This window comes from Suncus etruscus, chromosome 12, assembly GCF_024139225.1.
Source record: "Suncus etruscus isolate mSunEtr1 chromosome 12, mSunEtr1.pri.cur, whole genome shotgun sequence".
Lineage (NCBI taxonomy): Eukaryota > Metazoa > Chordata > Mammalia > Eulipotyphla > Soricidae > Suncus > Suncus etruscus.
In genome coordinates, this window is record NC_064859.1 from 21,590,891 (window position 1) to 21,618,200 (window position 27,310).

Here is a 27,310-nt window from a genome sequence, read left to right on the forward strand (position 1 = left end):
GAGGAAAGAAAAGAGGAGTGGAGGAGGAGAAAGATGTTGCCTAATGGTGGCAGGGCAAATGCCTTCCCTGCTGTGCTCTTGCTCCAGACCCTGCTATTAAGATCTTCACCTACCTACCTACCTACCTACCTACCTACCTACCTACCTACCTACCTACCTACCTACTTAATTGTTTTTCATTAATTAAAAAAAAATAGGGACAATCAAAGGTTGCTCCAAGGGATCCTAGGGTTGCTTGGTTGCTGTTATGGGTCTGATGATCCAGTTCTCAGGCCCAGTGGTGCTCAGAGGTCATGGGATTATGGTCTTCGGTGCTAAGGAGGGCCATAAAATTTGGGGAATTAAACTCAGGGTCTACCACTTTACTTATCTATCTAACCCTTTTGTTAGTTTTAAAGTGAATATGAATTGATGATTTTTTTTTAATTTAGAGCTACAAAGTTAATGGATGTAGTGCCATTTACCTATTTTTTGCCTTTTTAAAATTTATTTTGATGTTTGATGGTGGGGGGCACTGTTTACAAAGTGCTTGGGCTATTCCCAGCACTGTGCTCAGTGGTCATTTCCAGAGGTGCTAGAGTACTATTTTGGTGCCAAAGATAGAACCCAGGTCTCTCCCTCACATGGAAAATATGAACATTAGTCTTTGACTATTTCCTAAGTTTTTCCTATTTCCTATTTTTGCCAGTGCTTTTACTGTCATATCCAAGAAATCAGAATCAAGACCAATGTCATGAAGCTTTCCTCTGAGTTTTATTTTTAAATACTTGGATATTTGATTTAGTTTGAGTTAATTTTTATACATGCTAAATGTTAGGATCCAGTTTTGGTTTTTTTTTTGGGGGGGGGTATGTGGGTATCTTACTTGTTGACTATCCCTCACCCCACCTCCACTTTATTAGTCTTGAGGTCCTGGTAGGAAATCAGTTATTCACATAACTAATGTGAGCACTTACACAATTTTCAAAATATTACATTTATAATTATTAACTCCCTGATATTTTTCTCTCCTAACTTGGACACTGCTTTATTTCTAAGATGTAGCAAGTTTTTGTTTTGCTTTATTTTTATTTTGGGGCCATACCCAGCAGTGTTCAGGGGGTACTACTGAGGCAAATACCCTACAGCTGTGCTATCACTCTGGCCCCCTGATTTTAGATTTTTTGCTGTAAAATCTTTTTGAAGTTTCTATCAGGACACTTTCTGAAGTCTTTAGCTTTCAAGTTCTTTCCTATTTCAGTAGTGAGATACAAAGCTTCACTTTTAATACCACCAACTTTAAATATTTATTATTTAAGGTTTATTTATTATTATTTATCCTGTTAGTATCTTTTATTAGAGTAACAATAATTTTTATGCAAATTACCATGTTCCTTCACATTAAGAGGGGTCAGAGTGGTGGTGCAAAGTGGTAAGGCCTTGCGCGCACTAGCCTAAGGACCAATAGAGGTTCGATCCCCCATCATCCCATATGATCCCCCAAGCCAGGAGCAATTTCTGAGCACATCACCAGGTGTAGCCGAAATAAAAAAAAAAAAAAAAAAAAAGAAAAAAACCCCACAAAAACATTAATAAAGTGATTTCCATTAAAAATTTATCTTCGGGGGCCAGAGTGAGAGCACAGCAGTAAGGCATTTTGCCTTCCAAGCGCTGACCTGGAAAGGACCCGGGTTCAATGACCCAGCATTCCATATGGCCCTCTGAGTCTGCCAGGACCAATTTCTGAGCGAAGAGTCAGGAGTAACCCCTGAGTGCCATCCGGTGTGGTCCAAAATCAAAATATTTATCTTTATTTAAATTATAATATATTCACATCAGAACACACGATCCCCTACATACACCAGTTTCATTACCTGCAATATTTATCTGCAAGGATTCTTTACTTTCTGGCCGGGCTTCATGTAATACTGGTGTCTTAAGAGGAATTTGTAAGTCTTCTTTCTGCTTAATGGTTTTATAATCTGGAACATTGTCAATCTTTGTATGTTGTCGTTGAGCAAAGTTCTCTGAAGGAACAGCATCACTAGAACCTAAGAAAATGAAAAACAAACATCTCCAAACAAGAAGTTGACAAAACATATTTCTGAATACCCCTATGCATCTATTATGAAAATACAATTGTTACCGAGTTAAAGAAAAATTAGAAAAAGATCTGTTAGAAATACATTTAGAAACTTGATCTAAACTGTAGTTAAGAAACATGTATAGGGTTTAGGGAGAAAATACATGTTTTACATGTTGCAGACCCTGGTCTGACCCCTTCAAGCTCAGCAAGTACAGCTATAAACTCTCCAAACATTACCAGGTGCAGCCCTGGACCCCAGGTAATTCTGAACATCATACGGAACAACCAGCACCACAGTCTTTATACCTACATGTACCACCAAGCCTGGTTAGCTGATATTCATGAGGAAGGGTCCCATGGCATATCTAAGCTCCACTTAGGAGAGCACCCAAAAGAGCTAATGTACAAGGAAGGCTTTCCAAACAGGAGGCCAAGATTAGATCTTAGTGCTTGGTCCACCAATCAGAGTTGGAAGTAGACCCTGAACACAACTGGGTATGACCCATACCCAACAAAACATACATGTAAAGGAATGGAGAGATGGTTCAAGTGGCAGAATATATGTATAGCAAGGTTCTGAGTTCCATCCCCAGAACTTCGTGGTACCCCAAAGCACCAAGCCTGATCCTGATGACCCCCTCAACATTGCGAGGTCTGAGTACTGAAGTCAAGTCTGCACTGCTGGCTGAACATCACCCATCAGGTGTACAGCCCTCATCCAGCACTGCTGTCAATTGTCCATGCATGCACATACGCACAAATGCACACACACAAACACAGCCCACACCCAGCACTGAACGCATGCACACACACATAAGTGTGAGTATAATAAGATAGTACAGGGGAGTAAGGTATATATTACTTGTGTGTAATACAAAGGTAAGTAAACAAAGGTCATACAAAGTAAAGATCACAAAATAAGGGAGAGATAGAAAAGTTTAAGTACTCCAAGGAGGAGCCATTATTTCCTGCTAGAAGAACCAGAGAACAACTCTGAATAAAGTAGCAAATGATTTATAGGTTAAATGAGAATGAGTTGGGGCTGGAGAGAGAGCGTGGAGGTAAGGCGTTTGCTTTGCATGCAGAAGAACGGTGGTTTGAATCCCAGCATCCCATATGGTCCCCCCACCACCACCAAAAAAAAAAAGATAATGAGTTGAAGATAGGGACATGGCTCAGTGGTAGAGCACTTGCCTTGCATATGTGAGGACATGGGTTCAATTTCCAGCACCGTATGGCTCTCCAAGAATCCTGAGAAATACCAGGAGTAACCTCTGAGAGCACACATCCACACAGAAGCCACTGAGTATTGCCAGGTGTAGCATCCCATAACATATAAACCTCCCTCCAAAAAGGACTTTTATGAGCAAGAGAAAATTTCTTGTGTTCTTTAAGACACTTATCTTCTTTTTATTTTTCAGCAAATTAATCCTAACTGAAAGATTCTAAGTATTATTTTTTGTTGTTGTTGTTCATTTGCTTTTGGGCCACCCAATGATGCTGGGGGGAGAGGGCTTGACTCTTGACTCTGCACTGACTCTGCATTGAGGAATCTTTCTTAGAAGACCATATGGAGAAGTTTTTATGTACTGTTGTGATCATTTTTATTTATTTTTTTTTAATACGGTAACTCCTATGTTCCAGTTCTGAAATTTAATCCTAAAGAAAAGCCCATGATTCTTTCTTCTCTATTATATTGTCTTGATGAACAACTGCGTTTTGAGGTTGAACCTTTTGGACAAATCTTAAATTTTCTCATAATTTCTTCATTTTAAGTTGTGTGTGTGTATTTGTTGTGTGTGTGTGTGTGTGTGTGTGTGTGTGTGTGTGTGTGTTTTGGGGCTTTAGGCCACATATGGCAGTACTCAAGGATTACTCCTGCCTCTGCACCCAGGGATCACTTTTGTTGAGCTTAGGTAACTATTGAATGCCAGGGATCAAACCAGGTTTGTAAGGTAAACACCCTGCTGGTTGTACTACTATTCTGGCTCCCTCATTTTAATGCTTTATTTTCTGAGATTTACTGTGTTTGTATTCTAATCCTTCCACTAATATTTTTATTTGTTTTGGTTCCGAGACAAATCTAATGGTGCTCAGGGATTATTCCTGGCTCTGCCTCAGTAATCAGTCCAGGTGTACTCAGGGGATCACATGGGACACAGAGGATCACAAGCTAGTCAGCATAGAAGGCAAGTAAGTGTTTTACCCACTGTACTATCTCTCTAGCTCCAATATTTTTCATATCTGATATATTTAACAGATCCAGTTTCTAATATAAAAACAAAGGTCACTGTACAAATCCACCAGCTAAGCATCTTTATTCTATTTTTTTGTTTTCTTTTGGTTTTTTTGGGTCATACCTGATAACTCTCAGGTGTTTCCTGCTCTGCAATCAGAAATCACTTCTGGCAGGCTCGGGAGACCTTATGGGATACTGGGGATATAACCTGGGTCAAACGCATGCAAGGCAAATCTCTTGCTCCAGCCACTTGCACCCCTCTAACCTTTGCCCAAAAATGCTTTTCAGTGCAACAAAAAGTTATATGAAAGCGTAAATTAGCAAGCAATTGCCATCACATTAAAAATTCATTAACATGTCTATGTTTGAAATCTATGAGATCAATAACAGCTATACACAAGACTAGGGATGGAGGTGTTCCAAGAACTTTAAATGCTATAAAGCAATAAGAGTACTTATATAGGTAAGAATTTTGGATGACTACATGAGTTTTTATTTAATAAAAGCAATTATTTATCGATTAAGGAGGTAAAATATCAGGGACGAAAAACATCAAGAAGAGTTCCAAAGAACGTAAGTTCTTATTAATAATAGGGTCTATATCTGGGGCTAATTTTAAAAATCCAAATATACAAATATACAAATATTAGTGACCAAATATACAAGACAAATGAAGCAACTTGGGTATGAGAGATGTGAGGACTGAAACAAAACATAAGTTTTTCCCTGCTAGCGACAATTATACCTCAGGAACAGTTGATTATTGCCATAAGGGAAGTAACCAGATAACCTGATTTTTGAAGAGACCACTCAAATCTTATTTTTATTTATTTATTTATTTATTTATTTATTTTTGGTGTTTGGGCCACACCCTGTGACGCTCAGGGGTTACTCCTGGCTATCTTATTTTTAAATGTTGGTCAAGAAAACTGTTTTAGAACACCATGGAGTCATGTATTTTCCTGTAAAATATAATCTGAGATGTTAATTTGAAAAATCTGGCATAAATTTATAAGAAAATTTAATAGAATTTTCTATGGATTTTAGTTTCAAAGGCTATCTGGTTGGATAGTCTCTTACTTTAGAAGTTGTGACATCTTTTATTTTCCACAGTGAATAAAAGTTTTAATATTAGAAAAATCTATGAGTCATTTAAAGGGGCTGGAGCAATAGAACAGCAGGCAGTCAACACAGGATGAACTGAGGTTCAAATCCTGGCATCCTATATGGTCCCTTGAGCCTACCAGCAGCGACTTCTGAGCGCAGAGCCAGGAGTAACCCGAGCACTGGGTGTGACCCAAAAACCAATATATATATATATTGGTTAGAAATGTTCACATAATAAGGAAAAATATAGGCTGAAAAATATTTTCATGATAAAAAAGTAGAAAATGGTCATGTTATATATATATATATGTATGTATATATATAAATATATATAAACATTATTACCTGCATTATCTTTTGGATAGGATTTTTCCTCCACTGGCCAGTGTGCCTTAGTCACTGCCCTCTTACTATAGATTCCCTCTGCATGTTTAATATTAACAGGAATTGTCTCCTCATCCCTTGTGCCTAATGCTTGAGCTGGGAAATCTGGAGCGATGGCATCATTAGATCCTACAGAGAAATGAGAAAGTAATAAAATTAATACAAATAGAGATTTGAAGTTGAAGACAGACCTGTACTATACATACCTATGATAGACTCAATTATTTCTATCGAAGGGCACTTAAAAGGTCACAGAGATAGCACAAAGTGGAAGGGAATGCATGCTTTGATCCCTGCCATTGTATAATCCCAAAGCAATGCAGAAGTGACTCTCAAACTGAGCTGGGAATAACCACTTGTTAGATTCTGAGATCAGTAAAAAATAAAGGGTGGGAAGAGAGAAGGCATTTACAGTAGAAATGTCGGGTTATCAAGAGTTATTAAACTACAGTAATAAGACACCTAAGTAAATCCCAACAATTTACTTGGAGAAGCAAAGCAAAGGCATAATTTTCAGAGGAAAGAGAAAACAAGTGCCCTGAAAAACAGTCTGAAATATAAAAAAGAAAATATGTTTTAGGCAGAGGCTACATTATAGTGAATTATGAACTTAAGCTTCAGACAATAAGACAACAGCAATTCATCCTTGAACCTTGAATTCCATCTATGGAAACGGCAATCGTTTTCTACGCCAGCACCAGAAATCGAACTTCTACTGGGGAAGGCCCGAATGCTGCCCTGGCATCAACTTGCTCCAGAGTGGGTTCATATGACATCCTAGTGACTTGGAAACAGCAACAACTTACTTTCAGGGCTGATTCCCTACATCGCCACCTAACGGTGAGATGAAATCAGAAGAGGCTCCATGACACCCTGACTTCAACACAGAATCTGTGCAAAAACCAAGATCTCTAATTACAGAAACCTGACTGCAACAATGGTGATTGAGAACTTTTATTGGAACCAAAAGGACTTTGGAGTTAGACAACTTAGTATGCCCAGAGCCTGTAGTTAGTCTTATGGCAGGATGCTTCATGGGTAGGGTCTCTCTCTGTTTCTAGGCCAAAGGTTTTTTTCTTTCTATTTTCTCCATATTTTTGCTGCACCTATGCAAAAACAAACAATCAAAAACAACAACAACAAAAAACCTGCCACACACCCCTTTTGTTTTCTCTTCTTTTTATTTTTTAAATAGAGGCTTCTGCCTTTTTTCATAGAACCTTGGGATGCAGTTTACTTTGTTTTACTTCCTATTTCTGATTTTTCTACAAAATTAAGAAAGAAAAAAAGAAAGGATATAGACCAGAGGCCAAGTGGTCTCAGGTGTATTGGTAGAGGGAAAAAAAGAACAGAAATAAATATCCAAGCCAAAGTCAACAAAATACAATCAAGAGATGTATCAAACTTAAATGGGCCTGTTATACAGGCAGTCCAGGAGGCAAAGGGTAGTGGTGTAGGGTGCACTCTGGGATCACTGCTGGAGGGAGGTTGACACTAGTGGTGGGAATGGCCCTGATTCACTGTATATCTGAAATTCAACTATGAAGGACTTTGTAGATCACAATGGTTTAAATTTTAAAAAAAATTTTTAGGGGCAAGGGAGCACAACGGTATGGTGTTTGCCTTGCACGCAGCAGACATAGGACAGACAGTGGTTCGAATCCCGGCACCCCATATGGTCTCCCGAACCAGCCAAGAGAAATTTCTGAGCACAGAGTCAGGAGTAACCCCTGAGTGCCACTGGGTATGACCCAAAAACTAAAAAAAAAAATTTTTTTTAAATTGAATCACCATAAGAAACATACTGACCTAGGTGAAAAACTGGAGCGAGTCCCCTCATGTCATATTTAAGAATTAAGTTTGGTGCTCGCTTCGGCAGCACATATACTAAAATTGGAACGATACAGAGAAGATTAGCATGGCCCCTGTACAAGGATGACACGCAAATTCATGAAGCGTTCCATATTTAAAAAAAAAAATTAAGTTTGTTTACAACCATAAAGGCTCCTATATTTGTTTTCCTAAGCTCCAGTTAAGAGTATTTCTTCCTAATCATCTGGCTACTGGTTTGAAACTTGGTGTTGTATGTATTTTTTGTACTTCTGTTTTCAACAGGAAGTCATAAAAGTTATACCAGGGGCTTTAACTCACGTAACCCTTAGAAACTAGTCTTTTTTTTTTTTTTTTTTTTTTTTTAGGTCACACCCGGCAGCACTCAGGGGTTACTCCTGGCTCTATGCTCAGAAGTCGCTCCTGGCAGGCTTGGGGGACCACAGGGGTTTCTGGGGATAGAACCACCATCCGTCCTGGATTGGCTGCGTGTAAGGCAAATTCTCTATCACTGTGCTATCTCTCCGGCTCCTAATTTTGTCTTTTTTTTTTTTTTTTTTACTTTTGGGTCTTGCACGGCAATGCTCAGGCATTACTCCTGGCTTTATGCTCAGAAATAGCTCCTAGCAGGCTCAGGGGACCACATGGGATGCCAGGATTTCAACAACCAGCCTTCTGCATGTAAGGCAAACACCCTACCTCCATGCTATCTCTCCGGCCCCTAGTTTTGTCCTTTTAAAATGAACAGCAATTTGCCTAAGAAACAATTCCTGTTTTTATGATACACACACACACACACACACACACACACACACACACACACACACACACACACACACACACACACACATAACATGCCTACTAAATCATGAAGAAAATTATAAGCATATAAAACCAACCATGTCAACTCTTGTTGACCATTAAAAACACTACCAATAAAATTCTACAATATATCAACTCAGTGTCCTACATTGAAGTTTCTTTTGGGGGGGGGGGAAATCACACCAGGTGACACTCGGGTTACTCCTGGCTATGCGCTCAGAAATCACTCCTGGCTTGGGAGACTATATGGGACGCCGGGGATTGAACCGAGGTCTGTCCTAAATCAGCCGTGCATCCTGGATCAGGCGCCCTACCACTGTGCTATCGCTCCGGCTTCTACATTAAAATTTCTATAGAGAATATTTATCGAGTTCCTTGCAGGGGTCCTCAAACTTTTTAAACAGAGGGCCAGTTCACTGTCCCTCAGACCATTGAAGGGTCTGACTATAGTAAAAACAAAACTTATGAACGAACTCTTATGCACACTGCATATATCTTACTTTGCAATGAAGAAACAAAACAGATACAAATACAATATGTGGCCCGCGGACCATAGTTTGAGGACCACTGCTTCATAGAGTGCAATTCACTTTAAAAACAGGATGTTTCCCTGCGGTAAACTCATTTGGCTGCTGTTAAGATATTTAAAAATATTCTATAACAGCAATATTTAATGTTTAGTATTCATTAAACAAGTTCTTAAGTAGTTTAAAGTTTCAACATCAGCTACTGCAATATACTTTTTAATGTTGTCTTTGCAAATCTGAATTTTTGACAGCTTCAATTGTAAAAAAAAAAAAAGGTAATTATATCCAATTCAACCCAAGTTTTGAGATATTTACTGTACATAAAAACTGTGTATTTTTCAATGGTAAGTAACTGTGGCTATTTATAAACAAGGAAAATACTTTCTTCTAGAAAGATAAAAATAAAAGGTTTTATTGGTTGTTAGTAAATCTGTCTTAGTAACAGTTTTAAAAAAAGATTTGCATTTATTTAAATTCCATATAATGAGGGGGATAATTAGTGAGACACTTTTTAAAGGAATAGTGAACAAAGAAAATGGAAAACTTTTGTTGTAGACAGTGACTCAACCAAACAAGAAATGATTCACACAATTTTCTTCATTAAATGTATAATGCTTAAGTGTATATAATGCACCTGACCAAATAACTCTGGTATATCTGTGCCAGAGAACGAGAAATAAAAAGTTCCATTATCTTACTCAAGGATGAGACCAGGGTTATGGTTCAGGGTTATGGTTCAGCAATCAAGGACTTTGCGTGCTTGACACTTGGATCTAATTCCTTGTGAAATAAGGAAAAAGAATAGAAGGAAAGAAGAGGGAAAGACAGGGAGAGGAGATAAGAGAAAGACCAGGAAGGGAAAAGGGGAATGGAAAAAGAGGAAGAGAAGAGAAGGGAGGGAAAAAGGGGGGAGTGGAAGAAGGAAAGGGAAGAATAGGGAAGGAGAGGGTAAGGGAGAAGGGAAAGGAAATGAGGAAGAAGGAAGGAAGGAAGGAAGGAAGGAAGGAAGGAAGGAAGGAAGGAAGGAAGGAAGGAAGGAAGGAAGGAAGGAAGGAAGGAAGGAAGGAAGGAAGGAAGGAAGGAAGGAAGGAAGGAAAGAAATAAATGATTTAACTGAAATATTATGGCTTTCAGTCTTGTCAAATAAACCAGTGAATGAACAAATAAAAATTTCTGTCGATACCTGAATGTGAGCTCTCAATAGTGGTATCTGATTTGGAACCCAGAGATCCAGGCATTTGGTGTAATTGTTGAACATAGTACATATTTGTACTAGTAGAAGGTTTATATGGCAACAATAAAGGTTGAGCTAAAGGAGATAAAAATCACAAAATAACACTTATTAATTCATCAAGCAAACATTGAGTGTCTTCAATGTACTATACTAGTCAGTGTTTAAAATTCTTGGAATATATCAATGAACTTATCAGAAACTTCTCTTGATGCTTTCAAGAGAAGTTTGCAATCTAGAAGGGGGAGAAACACAGTAAATAACTAGTTTAGAATTTTATTTATTTTTGTTTTGGGGCCACAGCTACTGAGCTCAGGGAATACTTCTGGAAGGCTTGGGGGACCTGGGATTGAGCTTTATATTGAATATGGGGTGCTGGAGATTGAACCTAGGTCAGCTGCATGCAAGGTAAGTGCCTTATTCACTGCACTATCTCTCCAGCCTTTTACCTAGTATTTTAATAAATTGTGATATGAATGAGATCATCAAAAAATGATAAAGGATAGGGCCAGAGCTATGACACAGCAGTAGGGCATTTGCTTTGCATGTGATCGACCCAGATGGAATCAGGTTTGAACCCCATCATCCAAATGGCCTCCTGAGCCTGCCTGAAACGATGTCTGAGTACAGAGCCAGGAGTAACCCCTGAGCGTCATTGGGTGTGATCCCAAAAAAGAAAACCAGTAAAGAAGATTAGAAATATTAGGAGATTAGTGCATGAAAGGCAGACGCCTTGCTTCCATGCTATCTCTCCGGCCCCTTCTTTTCCCTCTTTATGTGCTCTGCCATGGTGTTTATCTCAAGATCACAGCATTTTTTTGGTTGTTTGTTTGTTTGTTTTGTTTTGTTTTTGTGGTGCTTAGCGTTATTGTTGGAATCCTTAATAGATATTTGACACTTCTTTTCATAGTGGTGGAGTGTTTCACCTTCTTTTTCTCCTTCGTCTCTCAAACCGATGACGAGAGCCTCTAGAAGAATTCTGCTTATTTTTGGCGTATTAGACTTTTACCCCAGTTTATTACTTTTCTCCTCTTCAAACAAAACCACATAACTTGAACTACCTACTCCTGCCTCCCAATTAGAGGGGGAAATAAGGGAGGCATCAGGACCAAACAGGTGCAAGATTACTAAATAATAGGATAGGTACAGAGGGGACCACATATTCTAGCAGCCCTGGGGGTGAGGGAAGAGGATATGGGAGGTAGGACAAAAACGGAGGAGTAGGGAAGACAAACCGGTGATGGGAATCCCCCGAGTTTATGTAAATATGTACCTAAAGTATTATTGTCAACAATATGTAAGCCACTATAATCAAAATAAAAATTATGTTAATATAAAAAATAACACAATATTATCATGTGAAAATAATGTATTAAGGGAAATTATGCAGCTCACAGATTCTCTGGGAAGCTATGAAAGCAATAATCATATCTATACCCAACATTAAGATTAATCCAGAAAAGGATCATGATAAGATGCAAAATATACCTTACTGATGATTGGCATGTGATTCAAGAAGTTCAGCATCTTCTGTTTTCAAAATCTATGTATCTCTATTATTATCATTTTCAGAAAACTGAATTCCTTTGGTACCTATCTCATTGTGCTTATTTATTTCTATATAAAACTATCATTTAGTATATGCGATTTGTTTCGCACTAATTTCTTGAAAATGTAGAAATGAGGTTCCTTTTTTATTATACTTAGATTTATTATTAATTTCATCTTCACTAATTACACAAGGATATACCCAATTATTACTCTCTATAATTTTTTCTTTTCTTTTTTAAAATAATATCTTTATTTAAGCACCCTAATTACAAATATGTTTGTAGTCAGGTAAGTGGTAAATAAAATGGGAACTGATTTATGCAACAGAAAGAGAAAAGAATTTTATTCTCATCCATGAGAACATGGATGCTTTTGGATGCACTTAAATAGTATTTCTAGTAGATCTTAATCCTTAGATAATGCAGACCTTCAACTATAGCAAAAATACCTTGATCATTATAAAAATTTAGGTTATGTCACATGTGTACACATTTAATACAAATGTCTCTAAACATTTTATGCATTATAACAACTTGAGAGAATATCATACTGTCCAAAGCATATGTAATATTTATCTCAGTTAAAAATTATTTATTATTTAGTAGACTAGAGTGGGAAAGATACTTGTGTTGTATATGACTGATCAATATACTATCTTGGGCCGGGCGGTGGCGCTAAAGGTAAGGTGCCTGCCTTGCCTGCGCTAACCTTGGACGGACCGCGGTTCGATCCCCCGGTGTCCCATATGGTCCCCCAAGCCAGGAGCAACTTCTGAGCACATAGCCAGGAGTAACCCCTGAGCGTTACTGGGTGTGGCCCAAAAACCAAAAAAAAAAAAAAAAAAAAAAAAAAAAAAATACTATCTTGGCCACACCAGATGAACTTTCAAATATCATCAGGAGTATAATAGAGTATCTTAGTATAGAGAGAGTAGTGACTCCAGAAAATTGCTCTCCAAACCAAAAATTATTCTTTCATTTTAATTATTTTCATCATGCATTTTATTTAATTTAGGTAAGATGATTCAATACTGTTTAAGCATATGCCATCGATGCACAATGTACTGCATACCACCACCACCACCACTAAATATTTCTTTTTATTTTGCTATTTATTTATATACTTTTGGATTTTAGTCCACCCAACAGTGAACCCAGTTTACTCTTATTTTTGTGCTCAGAGAGTATTCTTGACCTTATTGTGCTGCTGGGGTTAGACTACAGTTAGTGATGTGTGAGACAAATGCCTTAAACTACCCCTCCAGCTCGTCTCTCCTTTCTATAATAACAACCAGATCTTTGGCTTAAAATATTAATTTTGTGGACATGGGCACTATGAAAAATCTAAGAAAATATAAATTATTGCATTCTGCATTCATAAGAGTCTGATCTGTCCCAATAAATCTCTGAGTTTATTTGTGGGTTTATCTGTTTATTTTCATTCTTTAAGTAAGAAGTCTTTTCTAGTAGAAGAGGTCTGAGACCTTCCTGAAAACAGATTTCTGTATATCTATTCCCTAATCTGAAAACTTTTTCAAAGTATTTCTCAAACGTCTTAGATGCTAACATGTTTTCTTAAATTTTGTATATATTAAAAGTATTTTACTCTAGTTTTTGAAAAATAAAATATTAGGAGATTAGGAGACAAGATGCAGATTAAGGTAGCGGGGGGTAAATTTTAGTAAGATAGCTATTAGCACACTATTCCAGATACTAAAATACGCATCTCTTATTGAAACCACACTTGGTCAAAGTTAATTCATAAACTACTGTTTTTTTAAGCAATTTTTAATTAAATGACTTTGAAAAAGTTTCAAATTTGTTTATGATTTGAGTTTCAATTATACAATGTCCAAGACTCATCTTTTCACCAGTGCACATTTCCCTCCACCAGTGTCTCCAGTTTCCCTCCCACCCTCCTTCCCAACCTCTATGGCTGACATTTTTATTCTCCCTCTCTCAGATTCTCTCTCTCTCTCTCTCTCTCTCTCTCTCTCTCCCTCCCTTTCAGGCACCATTACTATCATTCTCTCCCCTCCAACCCCCATTTGAGGCATGTACTTTTCACTATTATTAATGAAGAATATCGTGCAGTATCAGTTTATCTCCTTTCTGCATCCAGTTCTTATAATCATTTCCAACTATTATTGTCAAAGTGATCCCTTAACTGCCCTAAATGCACTCCCCTACTCTGTGGCAAGCTTTCTACCATAACCAGTCCTCCTGGACCTCATCTCTATTTTCTGTGGGTATTATTACCATACTATACTATTATATTATATCTCACAAATGAGTGTGATCAATCTATGTCTATCCCTCTCCTTTCGACTCGTTTCATTCAGTATAATACTTTCCACATCCATCTATGTAAAAGCAAACTTCATGACTTCATTTTTCCTGATACTTCTGTAGTATTCCATCATGTAAGAGATGTACCATAGTTTCTTTATCCACTCATCTGTTCTTGGGCACTCGAGATGTTTCCAGATTCTGGTTATAGTAAATAGTGCTGCAATGAACACAGGAGTGCAGATGCCTTTTTGGCATTGTTTTGGGCCCTTAGGGTATATTCCCAGTAGTGGTACTGCTGGGTCATATGGGGGCTCAATTTCTAGTTTTCTGAAGAATATATACTATTGTTATTATCCAAATCCTGGAAAATAAGGCTTTTTTTTTGGGGGGGGGGCGCAGAAGGGGTGGTAGTTTTGGCAACAATTGGCAGTGTTTGGAGCTACTCCCAACTCTGGGTTTAGTACTTGTTCTTCTGTGGTGCTTGGACAACCCTGGAATGTCAGGAATCAAACCAATGTTGGTGCACAAAGCAAGCAGCTCCTTAATCCTGTATTGTCCCTCCAGTCCTACAATCAAACTTCTATTTAGAAAAATCACAAATTTCTGAGATAACTACATATAGAACTTGGTGAATGAACTTGAAATAGAACCATGTTCTCTTACCATCTGGTCCACGAGGCACTGATATCTTTTGGATGGAAGACGATGATGCAAACTTCATAGGAACTTGGGCTTTCTTCTGGGTTTTAGGATCTTGAGCTGTATGTATCAAGTCTTTGTCAGTAATAAAAATCTCAGATGAAAGTAATGTTTTGTCTGGACTTTCTGTTGTTATCTGAGTGACAGCATCAGATGACAATTTACCAGAGAAAGCTGGTGATGGGGTCTTAACCTTTTCTGAAGGCCTAAGTAAAGAAAGAATTTATCAGATCCATAGCTTATAAATATAATAACCATTTTTCAAAAGAGATCTGAAGAACTTTGTATGTACTCTCAAGAAATATTTTGTTGATTGCAGATCAACCTCAGTTATTTCACTATTCTTCACCACTTTATATGGCATGAATTTATTTTCATTGTAAAATCTTTTTTTTTTTTTGGTTTCTTGGGCCACACTCAGTAGTGCTCAGGGGTTACTCCTGGTTCTGCACTCAGAAATTGCTCTTGGCAGGCTCGGAGGACCATATGGGATACCGGGAATTGAACCTGGGTCTGTCCAGGGTTGGCAGCATGCAAAACAAATACCCTAACTAACATAAGTTAGTTGATAAACGGTATTTTTCAGTTGCAGTGAAAAATACCTTCAAATAAAATATATTTTGCTTTTTGTGGGGGCAGGGGGGAGAAGAACAGCTGGCAGTGCTTTCCACTTAGGGATCACTTGTGTGGCTTGGGTGATATGTCATATTGGATGTTGAGAGAGGGTCAGACACATGCAAGGTTGTCAACTTGGCCCCCAGTTGAGCATCACCAGGAGTAATTCCTGACTGCAGAGCCAGAAATTACCCCCCCTTAGATCTGCTGGGTGTAATCCAAAAATAAAACAAAATACCATTTGCTATAATATAAAAAAAAAAAAATGACTGGCTAAAGAAACTGTGGTACATTTACACAATGGAATATTATGCAGTTGTCAGAAAAAAAATAAAAGTCATGAAATTTTCCTATTCATAGATGAGCATGGAAACTATTATGCCGAGTGCAATACATCAGAAAGACATAGAGTAGTTTCACTCATCTATGGATTTTAAGAAAATAGAAGACATTATTGTAATAATACACAGAAACAATCGAGATGAAAGCTGGAAGGACAAGCCTATGACATGAAGCTTACCACAAAGAGTAGTGAGTTAGAGAAATAATTACAGTTAGAGAAATAATTACACTGACAACTATCATAACAATGATAGTGAGAGAAATAGAATACCTGTCTTGAATATAGGCAAGGGGTGGGGGAGGGAAAAGATGGGGGCCATTGGTGGTGAGAATGTTGCACTGGTGAAGGGTGTACTTTTTTGTAACTAAAACCTAACCACAAACATGTTTGTAATCATGGTGCTTAAATAAAGATATTAAAAAGAAAATCAAAACCATGAGACAAATCAATAAACAAAAGTAAACAAGACATTCCTAAAACATACAGATGGATAAACAACACAGTAAAGACATTTGAAATTCTAAGCCAACAAGGAAATATAAATTATAATCACAAAAATACACAATTTTTTTTTTTTTTGGTTTTTGGGCCACACCCGGTGGTGCTCAGGGGTTACTCCTGGCTGTCTGCTCAGAAATAGCTCCTGGCAAGCACGGGGGACCATATGGGACACCGGGATTCGAACCAACCACCTTTGGTCCTGGATCGGCTGCTTGCAAGGCAAATGCCGCTGTGCTATCTCTCCGGGCCCAAAAAAACACACATTTTTTATATACACATTTACAATAACTAAATTTAAAAGTAGCTGAAATTTGGAGTCACTGGAACTTGTATATAGTCTTGAATCCCGGTGCCCCATATGGTCCCCCGTGCCTGCCAGGAGCTATTTCTGAGCAGACAGCCAGGAGTAACCCCCTGAGCACTGCCGGGTGTGGCCCAAAAACCAAAAAAAAAAAAAAGTATTACAAAACTATAGTAATCAAAACATATGGGACTGTATTAAAAAAAAAACACCCCCATAAAGCCATATAAACAGAACAGAGCCCAGAAATAACCCCACATATACTCAGAGTGAGAGGCTATTACTTATCTTTAAAACGAACAAAAATACCTGGTCATCTGCAGCAACACAGATGAAGCTTCAGAATTTTATGCTAAGTGAAATTAATTCAAATAGAATAAGTACTGTAGACCATCAAACAGAAATACAATACAAGAGATGTGGCATTTGGCTGTGGTAGCTAGGACTCTGGTTGGAATCTCTCTGACACTCCATATGGTCCTGTGAACATTGGCAGGGTTGATTCTAAAGTATATAGCCAAAATTACCTCCTAAGTACTTTTGGATATAGCCCAATTCCCAAAACAAAAACAAATAAAAGAAATTGTAGGATACCACTTTTGTGCTGAATCTACAAAATTGAAATTCAAGGAAGTAGTAGAATGGTTGTTATAAGAGGCTACATACAGGGTGAAAGAAAATGGGAAGGTATAAATATGAAATAAGAAAATGAGAGTGTCCTAAGTATGCAATGAATAGCACTGAGATGATAGTTAATAATGCTTCAGTGTTTTCAAGAGATTAAATCCTAAATATTCCTATCAGAAAAAAGCAATGATGGAGGAGTTACTAATGCTATAATTATTTTATAATAGTCTATCAAAACATTGCTTTATAAATATTAATATTGCTTTATATAATATTGTATACATTATTGTGTGCAATATATTATTATTCCTCAAAAGAGTAGAAAAATAAATTTAAAGATACTATTCTCTTTCCCCAATAAAACAAGGATTCTTTATAGATATGAATATTCACAAGTCTGAGGCAGTGATAAGAGTGAATAGATAAATTCTGTCTATGGTTAAATCTGGAACTTGAGTACAGAATTATAATCCAAAGCATGAAATACACAGCCCTGAATCTATACTGAAGGTTCATGAATAACCAAGGTGATAAATAGGGAGAAAAACAACAGCTCTTATTTACAGAAGAATTACAATTAATATATTTAGAAGGGATAGGACCAATAATAAAAAGAGTAACAATCACTACTAGCAGGATCCATTGATAGAAGCTAAAAGTACTAATTAAAATTTAAGCAGAAACATAAATTTCAGTCTAATAAAAAAGAGAAAACCAACTTTATACTAGAGAATATTGGCAGACACTACCAAGTGATCACGGTTAAAACATAACCAATAATCATATTAACAGCATATCAACCTGATGTTCTTCCTGATCAGATGCATTCAGAATGCGTAACCCTTAGTCTAGTCTTTAGATATCAGACAAAGCCAAATCAAGGACTTGTCCCTGACCCTATACTCTATAGTTCATCAATTCTCTTCGAAGTATCATAGATCCACACAGCTGAATTGGTGGGTGGGTCAAAGGAAAGGATGCTGAAGGATGAAGGGAGGTACACTGGTGATGGTAGGTACACAAGTGATAGGTATGGTATTGAAATTATATACATGGAAAAACAATTAAAAGCACTTTAAGCCTGGAACGACAGCACAGCAGTAGGGTATTTGCCTTGATTGCAGCCAAATAGGGATGGACCTGAGTTCAATTATGGCATCCCAAATGGTCCCCCGAGGGGCCACACCCGGCGGTGATCAGGGGTTACTTCTGGCTCCATGCTCAGAAATTTCTCCTGGCAGGCACGGGGGACCATATGGGACTCTGGGATTCGAACCGATGACCTTCTGCATGAAAGGCAAACACCCTACCTCCATGCTATCTCTCCGGCCCCCAATTAAACACTTTTAAAAATGGTACATTCTGGGGCTGAAGCAGTGGCACAGTGGTAGGCATTTGCCTGCCTTGCACGCATCTGACCTAGGACAGACCGCACTTTGATCCTCCCGAGGCATATATGGTCTCCCAAGACAGGAGCGATTTCTGAGTTCATAGGCAGGAGTAATCCCTGAGCATCACCAAGTGTGGCCCCAAAACAAACAAACAAAAAAGGTACATTCTTATTTTCACTAGAATTACTAGGTATATGAATATTAGTTATGAAAAGCTTTTCTCTCCCACCTACTAAAGAAAAACCCAACAAAAACAATGTATCATCATCATGAAAAACAAAGCAAAAATAAGATCCTGCTGTCATAGGTCAGAGGAATCTAAGGAAACATGCAACCTAAAATATAATAGGGGATCTTGGATTGGATCTGAAACAAAAAGTTTATTTGTGAAAAAACCAGATAAAATCTAAATCAATCCAGAAATATAATTTTACATTACTAAGATATATTAGTTACAGTACATATTTTATGCTATGAAATTATGATAAAATGGTAAAAAAAAAATGAAAACTTGGGCAAAGAATGTAAGTGTAGCTTCTAAACCATATAGCCAAAGATCTTTTCCTCTTGACACTTATGCTTTTGGTGTAAAGCCAAATCTCCAAGGTGGGCTAGAGACAGAGATTCACTTTTCTTGGAAGAATATGGCAGAGGTGATAAGATTCAATTCCAAGGTTTGATTACAAAAAAAATCATGCTCTTTTCTCTCACATGCTCTCTTTGAAGGAAACTTAAGTGCAATATTTATGCAGCTAATGAAAGATATTACTGCCCCTAACCACAGCCGAGAAAATAAACTTGGCAAGCAATCTGCATCCAATGAGACCATACTTAAAACTAACGGCTAGGGGCCAGAGAGCTAGCATGAGGTAGGGCGTTTGCCTTGCATGTAGAAGGATGGTGCTTCGAATCCCACCATCCCATATGGCCCCGAGCCTGCCAGGAGCGATTTCTGAGCGTAGAGCCAAGAGTAACTCTGAACGCTGCCGGGTATGACCCCAAAACCAAAAAGAAAAAAAAAAGAAGCTTCCAGCTAAGTCACACCTGGAATTTGGTCCTACATAAATGCCGGGATACTATTTACTGCTATTATTTGCTAGTCTACATATAGTAAGTTAGAGCAAAAGATATGGAAGGTGGGAAGGGGTCAAAGATGGCACACATTTGTCTCCACCCAAAAAAACTTAATTTGCTTAAATATTTAAAAAATTTATCATAAATACTATCACTTCACTTGTTATCACAATGAGACTCACCGATCTGCAGACACTGGTGATGGAGTTCCGTTTGAATTGTGATATCCTTCCAAATCTGAAATACTCACTTGTGTTTGCCTTGAGGTTACTATAAGGTTATTCTGCAAAGGCACAGCTTTCAAGTCCTGACTAACAGTATTATTATCTGGCAGAGGAGACTGACCAACTTTTAAGTCTGATGGAGGTTTTCTAACACCTAAACTTTCATGATCCTTTGCTACAGGTTTATTGATTAATTTAGAGGTTGGTTCCAGTGATCTTGAAGATACCTCTTGTAGGTTAGAGTTCAACTCTTGATTTGTCCTTGTTTTAGAAGCAGAATCCAATGATTGAAAACTTTTATCTAAGATTCCACTATCCAACTTGGAAGAACTCTTGGGACCAAGAGTTATACGAAAACAAGAAAGTGCTTTTCTATTTGAAGGTGGAGTAGACGCACATGTTACTAACGTGGCTTGACTTGATTTTGACTGAGGGGTTACATTATTGATGCAGGCTTCAACATTTATCGTATTAGAAGCCTGTGATTTTGGCTTCTGTTGACTATCCTTTTCTACTACATATTCCTGACCTTTAGGAACAGGGGAATGGTCTCTTCTCATTTCACAACCTACATTTGGGGTTTTGCTTTTTTCAAAGAGCTCACGTTGTTCAAGAAAAATGGAATGAGGAGTGTTTGATGCTTTACAATCTTGTATGAAGGGAGACTGTTCTCTGGCCTGATGATCTTTTTGTGGAGTTCTATTTTCTTTTTCAAGAGAAGCATGACAAGTGAGATTTGGAGATACATAATCCTGACACTGGGGAGAGAGAGAATGCTGTTTTTGCATATGACCTGCATGTGGAGTAGCATACTGTTCAAAGAGTTTTCGTTGTTCAAGAAAAATATGTGAAGTAAGATCTGGTGTTATAGTTGCAGTTTTCTCTTTCATTGCTATTGTGGAACTTGGGCTACACATTCTAATGAGGTTATCAGAAAAATGGACTTCTTTATTTTTGCTAGGATTTGCATGGGTACAGGGCTCAGAATGACTGTATTTGACATCTGATCTTTCATTAAGTTTTTCTTCTTGGCAAAAGTGTTCAGCAAAGAATTTTTTATTTTGCTCACTACTTTCTTCTAAAATAGTCACAGTTTTATCTGGTGAATGACTGATGATTTTAAATAAAGGGGAAAAAGAGGCTTTCTGTTTTAGATCTCTACGAGGACTTTGCTCTTCAGTGAAATGAGAACTTAATAACCCCCAAGGTGTTCCAGTACACTGGCTACCATCAGGAACACCAACATTTAAAACTGAGGAATCTGAAAAGCAGTTAGAATGTCTGTGAGAGGCAAAAGTAATGGCGGTACTATACTGTTTCATGGGTTCTGGGAGCAGCATTTGTGAAGAATGACAATCTATTTCTTCAGGGAGCACATAAACAGGTTCTTCTAATTCAGACAGCCAGAGATTCGTCTTTTCTTGGAATGGCATTTGAAGACCATCAAAGTCATCAGCTGTAACGTTTTGAAATGGAGACTGACTTTGACACTGCAAAGAATGCCAAACATTGAAATTGGAGTTGTTCTGGTCTAGTGGTCTGCAAAGGCTGATGTGCCTGGTTTTCCATGACGATGGGCTTTGTTGTTCTCTGATAATTTCTGAAGGCTCAGCGAATTTGAAAGCACAAGGTTCAGTGTCCAATTGTGGTTGTTCGGCAGTTACTGTACTGAAACATCCTTTTTCATGGCTCTCAATTATAATGTGACTACAAATAGCTTCTGGCTTGCATTCTATTTCCAGTGGACTCTGTAAACACTAGAAGATAGAAGACAAATTCTTACTTGAAGTACTCAAAATTGTTATAGAAAACTCAGTATTCTATCCTAGTTAGTGTTTGACCTTAAAGGTCATGTTGATCTTTTATGTTAAAGAGGTAAGTAAAATAGTAACAGTTAAGCGCAGAATTAATTGACTTGTGCTGGTTCATAAGACCAGTTAATTTCTAATAAAATTTTTCACTGAAATATGAAAAAACAGACTATTGTCCTCCCACTGTATTCTCACCTTATTCATGATGATCCATTGCCCCCAAGATTTTGCTGGTCTAAGGTTACCAAGCTGGCGACAATCCAGTTACTTTTGCAGCCATTGTGACCATATGGCTAGGTATAGGCCAATCAGATATGAGCAAAAGCAGTTATGTACAACTTCTGCTTCCTGTATTTTTATTAAAAGAACAGGTCCCTAACCTCTATGTTCCCCCTGCCACAGCACCCTCACTACCATTTTATTTTTCCATTTGTTATTCTTCATAGCTAAAAAATGGTGATATTTTGAAGAACCTTGTGGAAATCATGTGTAGGACCAACTCAACTTCCCAATCAGCCTGGAGAATTTTCTTAATGAGGCTCTAACATGAAAGAAAAATAAAGTCCATAAGGTATACACATACATTATGTTGTATTGTACAATATTAATGATAAATTAGTTTGAAAAAACAGAAAAGACTAGCTGATTTGAGACATTATATTTTGAACTCTCAGTGATACACTGAGATCTATACCCTGTTATTTTATCCTTAAGAGAAAAATAATTAGATAATAAGTATCTACTGATACATTATACTGAGGTATTATGTAATAAAATGTTTTAAAACATGGGGCCAGGGATGTAGCTCAGCAGTAGAGCACTTGCCTTGTATGTATGAGGCCCTGGATTCGATCCCCGAAACCGCCAAAACACACACATACACACAAAGGAAAAAAAAAAAAGAAAAAGATACAAATTACCACAAAATTACTTGGCATGAGTAATTTGCTAATAGTTCTTAGTTTTATATTTTAGGTTCTCAAAACTACTTCAAAAAAAAGAAAGGAATAGTTAAAGTAATTTCAACTTAACCAGTATTCAGTTTAACTGTATTTTAAACTGTTTCTGGCAACTCAGTGGTAGAACCTATCAGATGCAGTTTAGAGGCCTTGAGTTAAATCATAAAAATAGTATGACTCTGAGCACCAGAGTTGCTATAGTGGCTTCCAAGCACCCCAGAGTGAGCACCAACACTAAAGGCCCAAGCAACAATTTCCTGAGTCACAGTATCATAAAATATTCCACATTATCTTATTTCAATCCTATGACTGGGCACAAAAGCTATTTTACATTCTGACTAGAAAAAATACAAGTGTTTAAATATCTCCATCCCCATGCCAAAACTTGAAATTACCCACATAAAAAATGTTACTTGTCCTGTGCACTTGACATTTATTATTGTTCTTTATTTCTTTTTTATGGCTTCATGTTAGTCTAATGTCCTTTTATTTTACCTAACCAAATAACTTCATGAGTTAATTTTTTTAAAACATGACTTGCATGCAAATATCTTCAGTTTACATCTGGTTTTAAATTCCCATACATTTTAAAAGACAACTTTACTAAATATATAATTCTTAACTTCAAAAGAGAAAGCTGTTAATCTTGTTGATGATTAATCAGCCTTGGGGCTGGAGAGACAGCACAGTGGAAGGGCGTTTGCCTTGCACACAGCTGATCCAGGACGGACAGTGGTTTGAATGCTGGCATGCCTGCCAGGAGCAATTTCTGAGCAAAGAGCCAGAGTAACCCCTGAGCACCAGGTGTGACCCAAAAACCAAAATAAACAAACAAAAAAACCCAAATAAATAAATAATCAGCATCACCTTGCTTTTTGAATTCATGTGCTCCCTTGAACATGTGTCTCACTTACTCGTCTCTAGGTCTTTTCGTTAACTTATTTCCACTCTAGAGAAGCACATGGTCTTTCTTGAACATGAACTTCCTCTTTCTCTCTCCTCACATCTTTCTAAACAAGTTTCAGTAATAGCTATCTTTTTTCACTTAAAATAATTTTTAGGGCTGGAGCGATAGTAATGCAGATAAGGTGTTTGCCTCATGTGTGGCCAACCCATATCATCTCCAAGCCTGACACGAGTAACCCAGGTGCTGCCAGGAGTGTCCCATAACAAACAAAATTTTTTTTCTTTTTTTTCTTTTTAACTGGGGGGGGGTGGGGGTCACACCCGGCAGTGCTCAGGGGTTACTCCTGGCTCTCTGCTCAGAAATCGCTCCTGACAAGAACGAGGGACCATATGGGATGCCGGATTCAAACCATTGTCCATCTGGATCGGCTGCTTGCAAGGCAAACACCCCACTGCTGTGCTATCTCTCTGGCCCCATTTTACCTTTAATTTAGACAAGTTGCTATATAGTTTCATTTTATAAAACTATAAAATTAGGCCATAAGGTATAGTATAGCCATTAATTTTTGTTATTAATAATTGAGAATTATAAGGTAATGTCTCACTAAACATCTTACAGTGTTATTTCATACCATAAAACATTCTATTTTAGGTATTTATTATAGCTTATTACAATTACTAAGAAAATATAGAATAGAAGCAGTTTAATATATGATGGAAATGTAAATTAGTGCAACATCTATAGCAAATGGTATGAAGAATTCTTAAAAATATAAAGTTAAAAAAATAAAGTTATATATATTAAATGATCCAGCTAAACTCAGCATTTATCCAAATATATAAAAACATTAATTTTCAAAAATTATTCATATCCTATATTAATATCATTATTAATCTAACAGTCCAAACATGGAATCAACCAAAATGTTGAATAAAAGACAGGACAAACTAACTGCAGTTTACTAAATGATATACTACTTTTGTCAATAAAGATAATGAAAAAATTCATCATCACTTATTATTAAAGAAGCAAATCAATACTATAAAAACTATTTGTGAAAAAATGGCGTATGAGGTGATAATGTTGGTAATAATAATAAGCAAAGGCTGTGTCTATATCTCCACTCATATGTGAAAATATAAATAAAACTAACTCCTAGACTCAGTGAAATCAATTTAGTTACCATAAAAAAAAAGGAGTAACTGTAAGGAATGGACAGAAGGATCATTTTTGTGATAAGATGGTTTTGTGCTTGAACACTGATAGCAAAGATGATGAATTTTACTCACTCAGAGATGCTAAATTGAAATCATTTTAGAAATCAAGACAAATTAATAAAATAGGGGATATAATTTTATATACATTGTTAACTATTATAGGCATTAAATTTTATAGTTTATTTATATACTGTGATTTACAAAGTTGTTCATAATGTTTCTGGTATTCAATGTTCCAAGATCATTCCCACCACAAGTGTAATATTCCACTCACCAATGTCTCCAGTTTTCAACTACCTACCCCTTTCAAGCATTGAAAGCACAAAACAATTTATTTGATATTACTTGTCACAATGAAATGACTAATGGAACTATTGAAAAAAATACTTCAGTAAAAAGAAATATTGAAAAATTACACAAACTAACACATTAAATACTCATTGTCTGAGGGTTTGATGATCTCTTTGTTGTAAATAGCTGCTAATTTTTAATGGAGATTCGGTGGCCCCAGAGAGCCTTTCTTGAGGATAGGTTACTCAACCAGTTAGGCCATTGATAAATGCAAGTATCTGAAAATGTGATGTTGCTCAGACTCAAGTGTCCATCCTCTGTTTTTTTGTTTTTTGGGCCACACCCATTTGATGATCAGGGGTTACTCCTGGCTAAGCACTCAGAAATTGCCCTTGGCTTGGGGGGACCATATGGGACGCTGGGGGATAGAACCACTGTCCGTTCCTTGGCTAGCGCTTGCAAGACAGACACCTTAACTCTAGCGCCACCTCTCCAGCCCCTCCATCCTCTGTTTTTAAGCAAAGAATATACAACAAAAATGTGTATTCTGGACTTCATCTACATCTTAAGATACCATCTTCAAGAGAAAAGAATGAATTAGCACTCATAAACAAATTATCTCCCTATCTATAATTTTTCCATTTGATGAATTATGAATTAATCAAAATCTCTAATCCTAGGGCTAGAGCAATAGCACAGCAGTAGGACATGCAGCCGACCTGGGTTCAAGTCCTGGCATCCCATATGATTCCCTATGCCTGCCAGGGGCGATTTCTGAATACAGAGCCAGAAGTAACCCCTGAGTACTGCTGGGTGTGGACCCCCCCCCAAAAAAAAAAATCTCTAATCCTGTTAGATCAAGCTGATCCCTCTGTGAAATTCTCAGAATGATATGGATAGATTCCCTTTTCTGCATGAACCATAGCAGACCAATGCCAAAACCTTCTGGCTTGAAATGGCCCAGTTCTGTAACTAAAGCTAAGTAATATAAGCAGCTGAATCTTCTTAGGTAGGACCAGACCACAAGCTGAAAATTCTGGGATTACTGTTGGAAAGGAGATGGCCTGAATGCCCCTGACACATACAGCCACCCTGCCACTGAAAAACCCAGCAGCCCCTGTCCATGCTTGCCAACTTCCCAGCTCCACTATCAAGCCAAAGGCAATTATGACCACTGACCTTCCCAAGAAGTCTGGTCTGATAACTCTGGGACATATTCAGAACAGGTGGGGACAGATTCCCCTTTCTGCCTAAGACACAGAAGCCCACAGCCACACCTACCAACAGAAAAAGCCTATTTCTACAGCCTAACCTTATCAAACTGGCAGGCCACTAGATTCTGGACCATATGGCTGACACCTCAAAATTTTATAGTGTCACAAGAAATCTGATGTGAAAATTACATAGTTATCAACCAAGCTCAGTGAGTCTAAACAGTAATACAGAAGGCTCAACTAGCACCAACTACAGCCCAATAAATACATTAGTAAACCATGGAGACATAGTACTCTTGTTGATCTAAATTTTGATAATTTCATTTGCCTTGTGTTATAACAAACAATATAAAGTAAATTTGTGCCAGCAAAGGGGCAGGCTTGGGTGGTGGGTAGGCAATTGGGACACTGGTGAAGGGATTATGTGTGAACAATTAATGTCTGAAATGACTGACTATACTATGAACTTGACAAATCATGTGTTTTAATAAAATATTTTTAAATAATAGGGTCTAGAGACATAGCTCAACAGGATAAGTGTATGCTCTCCACACAAGAGACCTGGGTTTAGTCTCCATCTCCTGAGCAGCGCCAGGTGCAATTTCTGAGTAGAGAGCCTGGAGTAGCATCCATGCACTTCCAGGTATAGCCATCCCTCCAGAAAAAAAAAATCATACTAGTACTAATTTTTAACAAAACTTATTAATAGCCATTGCAGTAAAAAAAAACTTTAATCCTTATATAGTTTTATCTTAGAAGAATTAAAGATTCCTAATACTTTAGTCAAAAGCTAGCTATGACTCGGCTGGAATCATAAAATTCTTTTATATAAAATCCAAATTCTATCACTTTTATATTCTCTTCTCATTTTTAGATTTCTTTTATACCTTAGACAAGCCAGTTGTTCTCCCATGGCGAAATAACTTCTCTTTAATTTCTTCTACTTTTCTCCTATCGTCTTCATTTAATTCTGAAATGGAGTAGCCACACTCATACTCACGAGCCAAATTAAACTTCAGATTCCAGGCTGAAGAGAAAGCAAAAATACATTTGTGATGATATAATGCAAGAAAAATCATTTCCCAAAGA

The 27,310-nt window shown here is 37.4% G+C and overlaps 1 protein-coding gene and 1 non-coding gene across 2 annotated transcripts in view; one reads left to right on the forward strand and one right to left on the reverse strand.

The window, feature by feature from the left end:
• The window catches only part of ALMS1 (ALMS1 centrosome and basal body associated protein), a 135,269-nt gene that overhangs the window by 24,521 nt on the left and 83,438 nt on the right, over positions 1 to 27,310 (reverse strand). Inside the window, 6 exon segments of the mRNA XM_049784566.1 lie at positions 1,854 to 2,030; positions 5,757 to 5,924; positions 10,158 to 10,283; positions 14,711 to 14,952; positions 19,781 to 21,579; positions 27,109 to 27,248. Coding sequence (XP_049640523.1) covers positions 1,854 to 2,030; positions 5,757 to 5,924; positions 10,158 to 10,283; positions 14,711 to 14,952; positions 19,781 to 21,579; positions 27,109 to 27,248 — 2,652 coding nt within the window.
• Positions 7,659 to 7,765, forward strand: LOC126025054 (U6 spliceosomal RNA). The gene has a single exon (XR_007501103.1). It is a non-coding gene; the product is annotated as a U6 spliceosomal RNA (small nuclear RNA).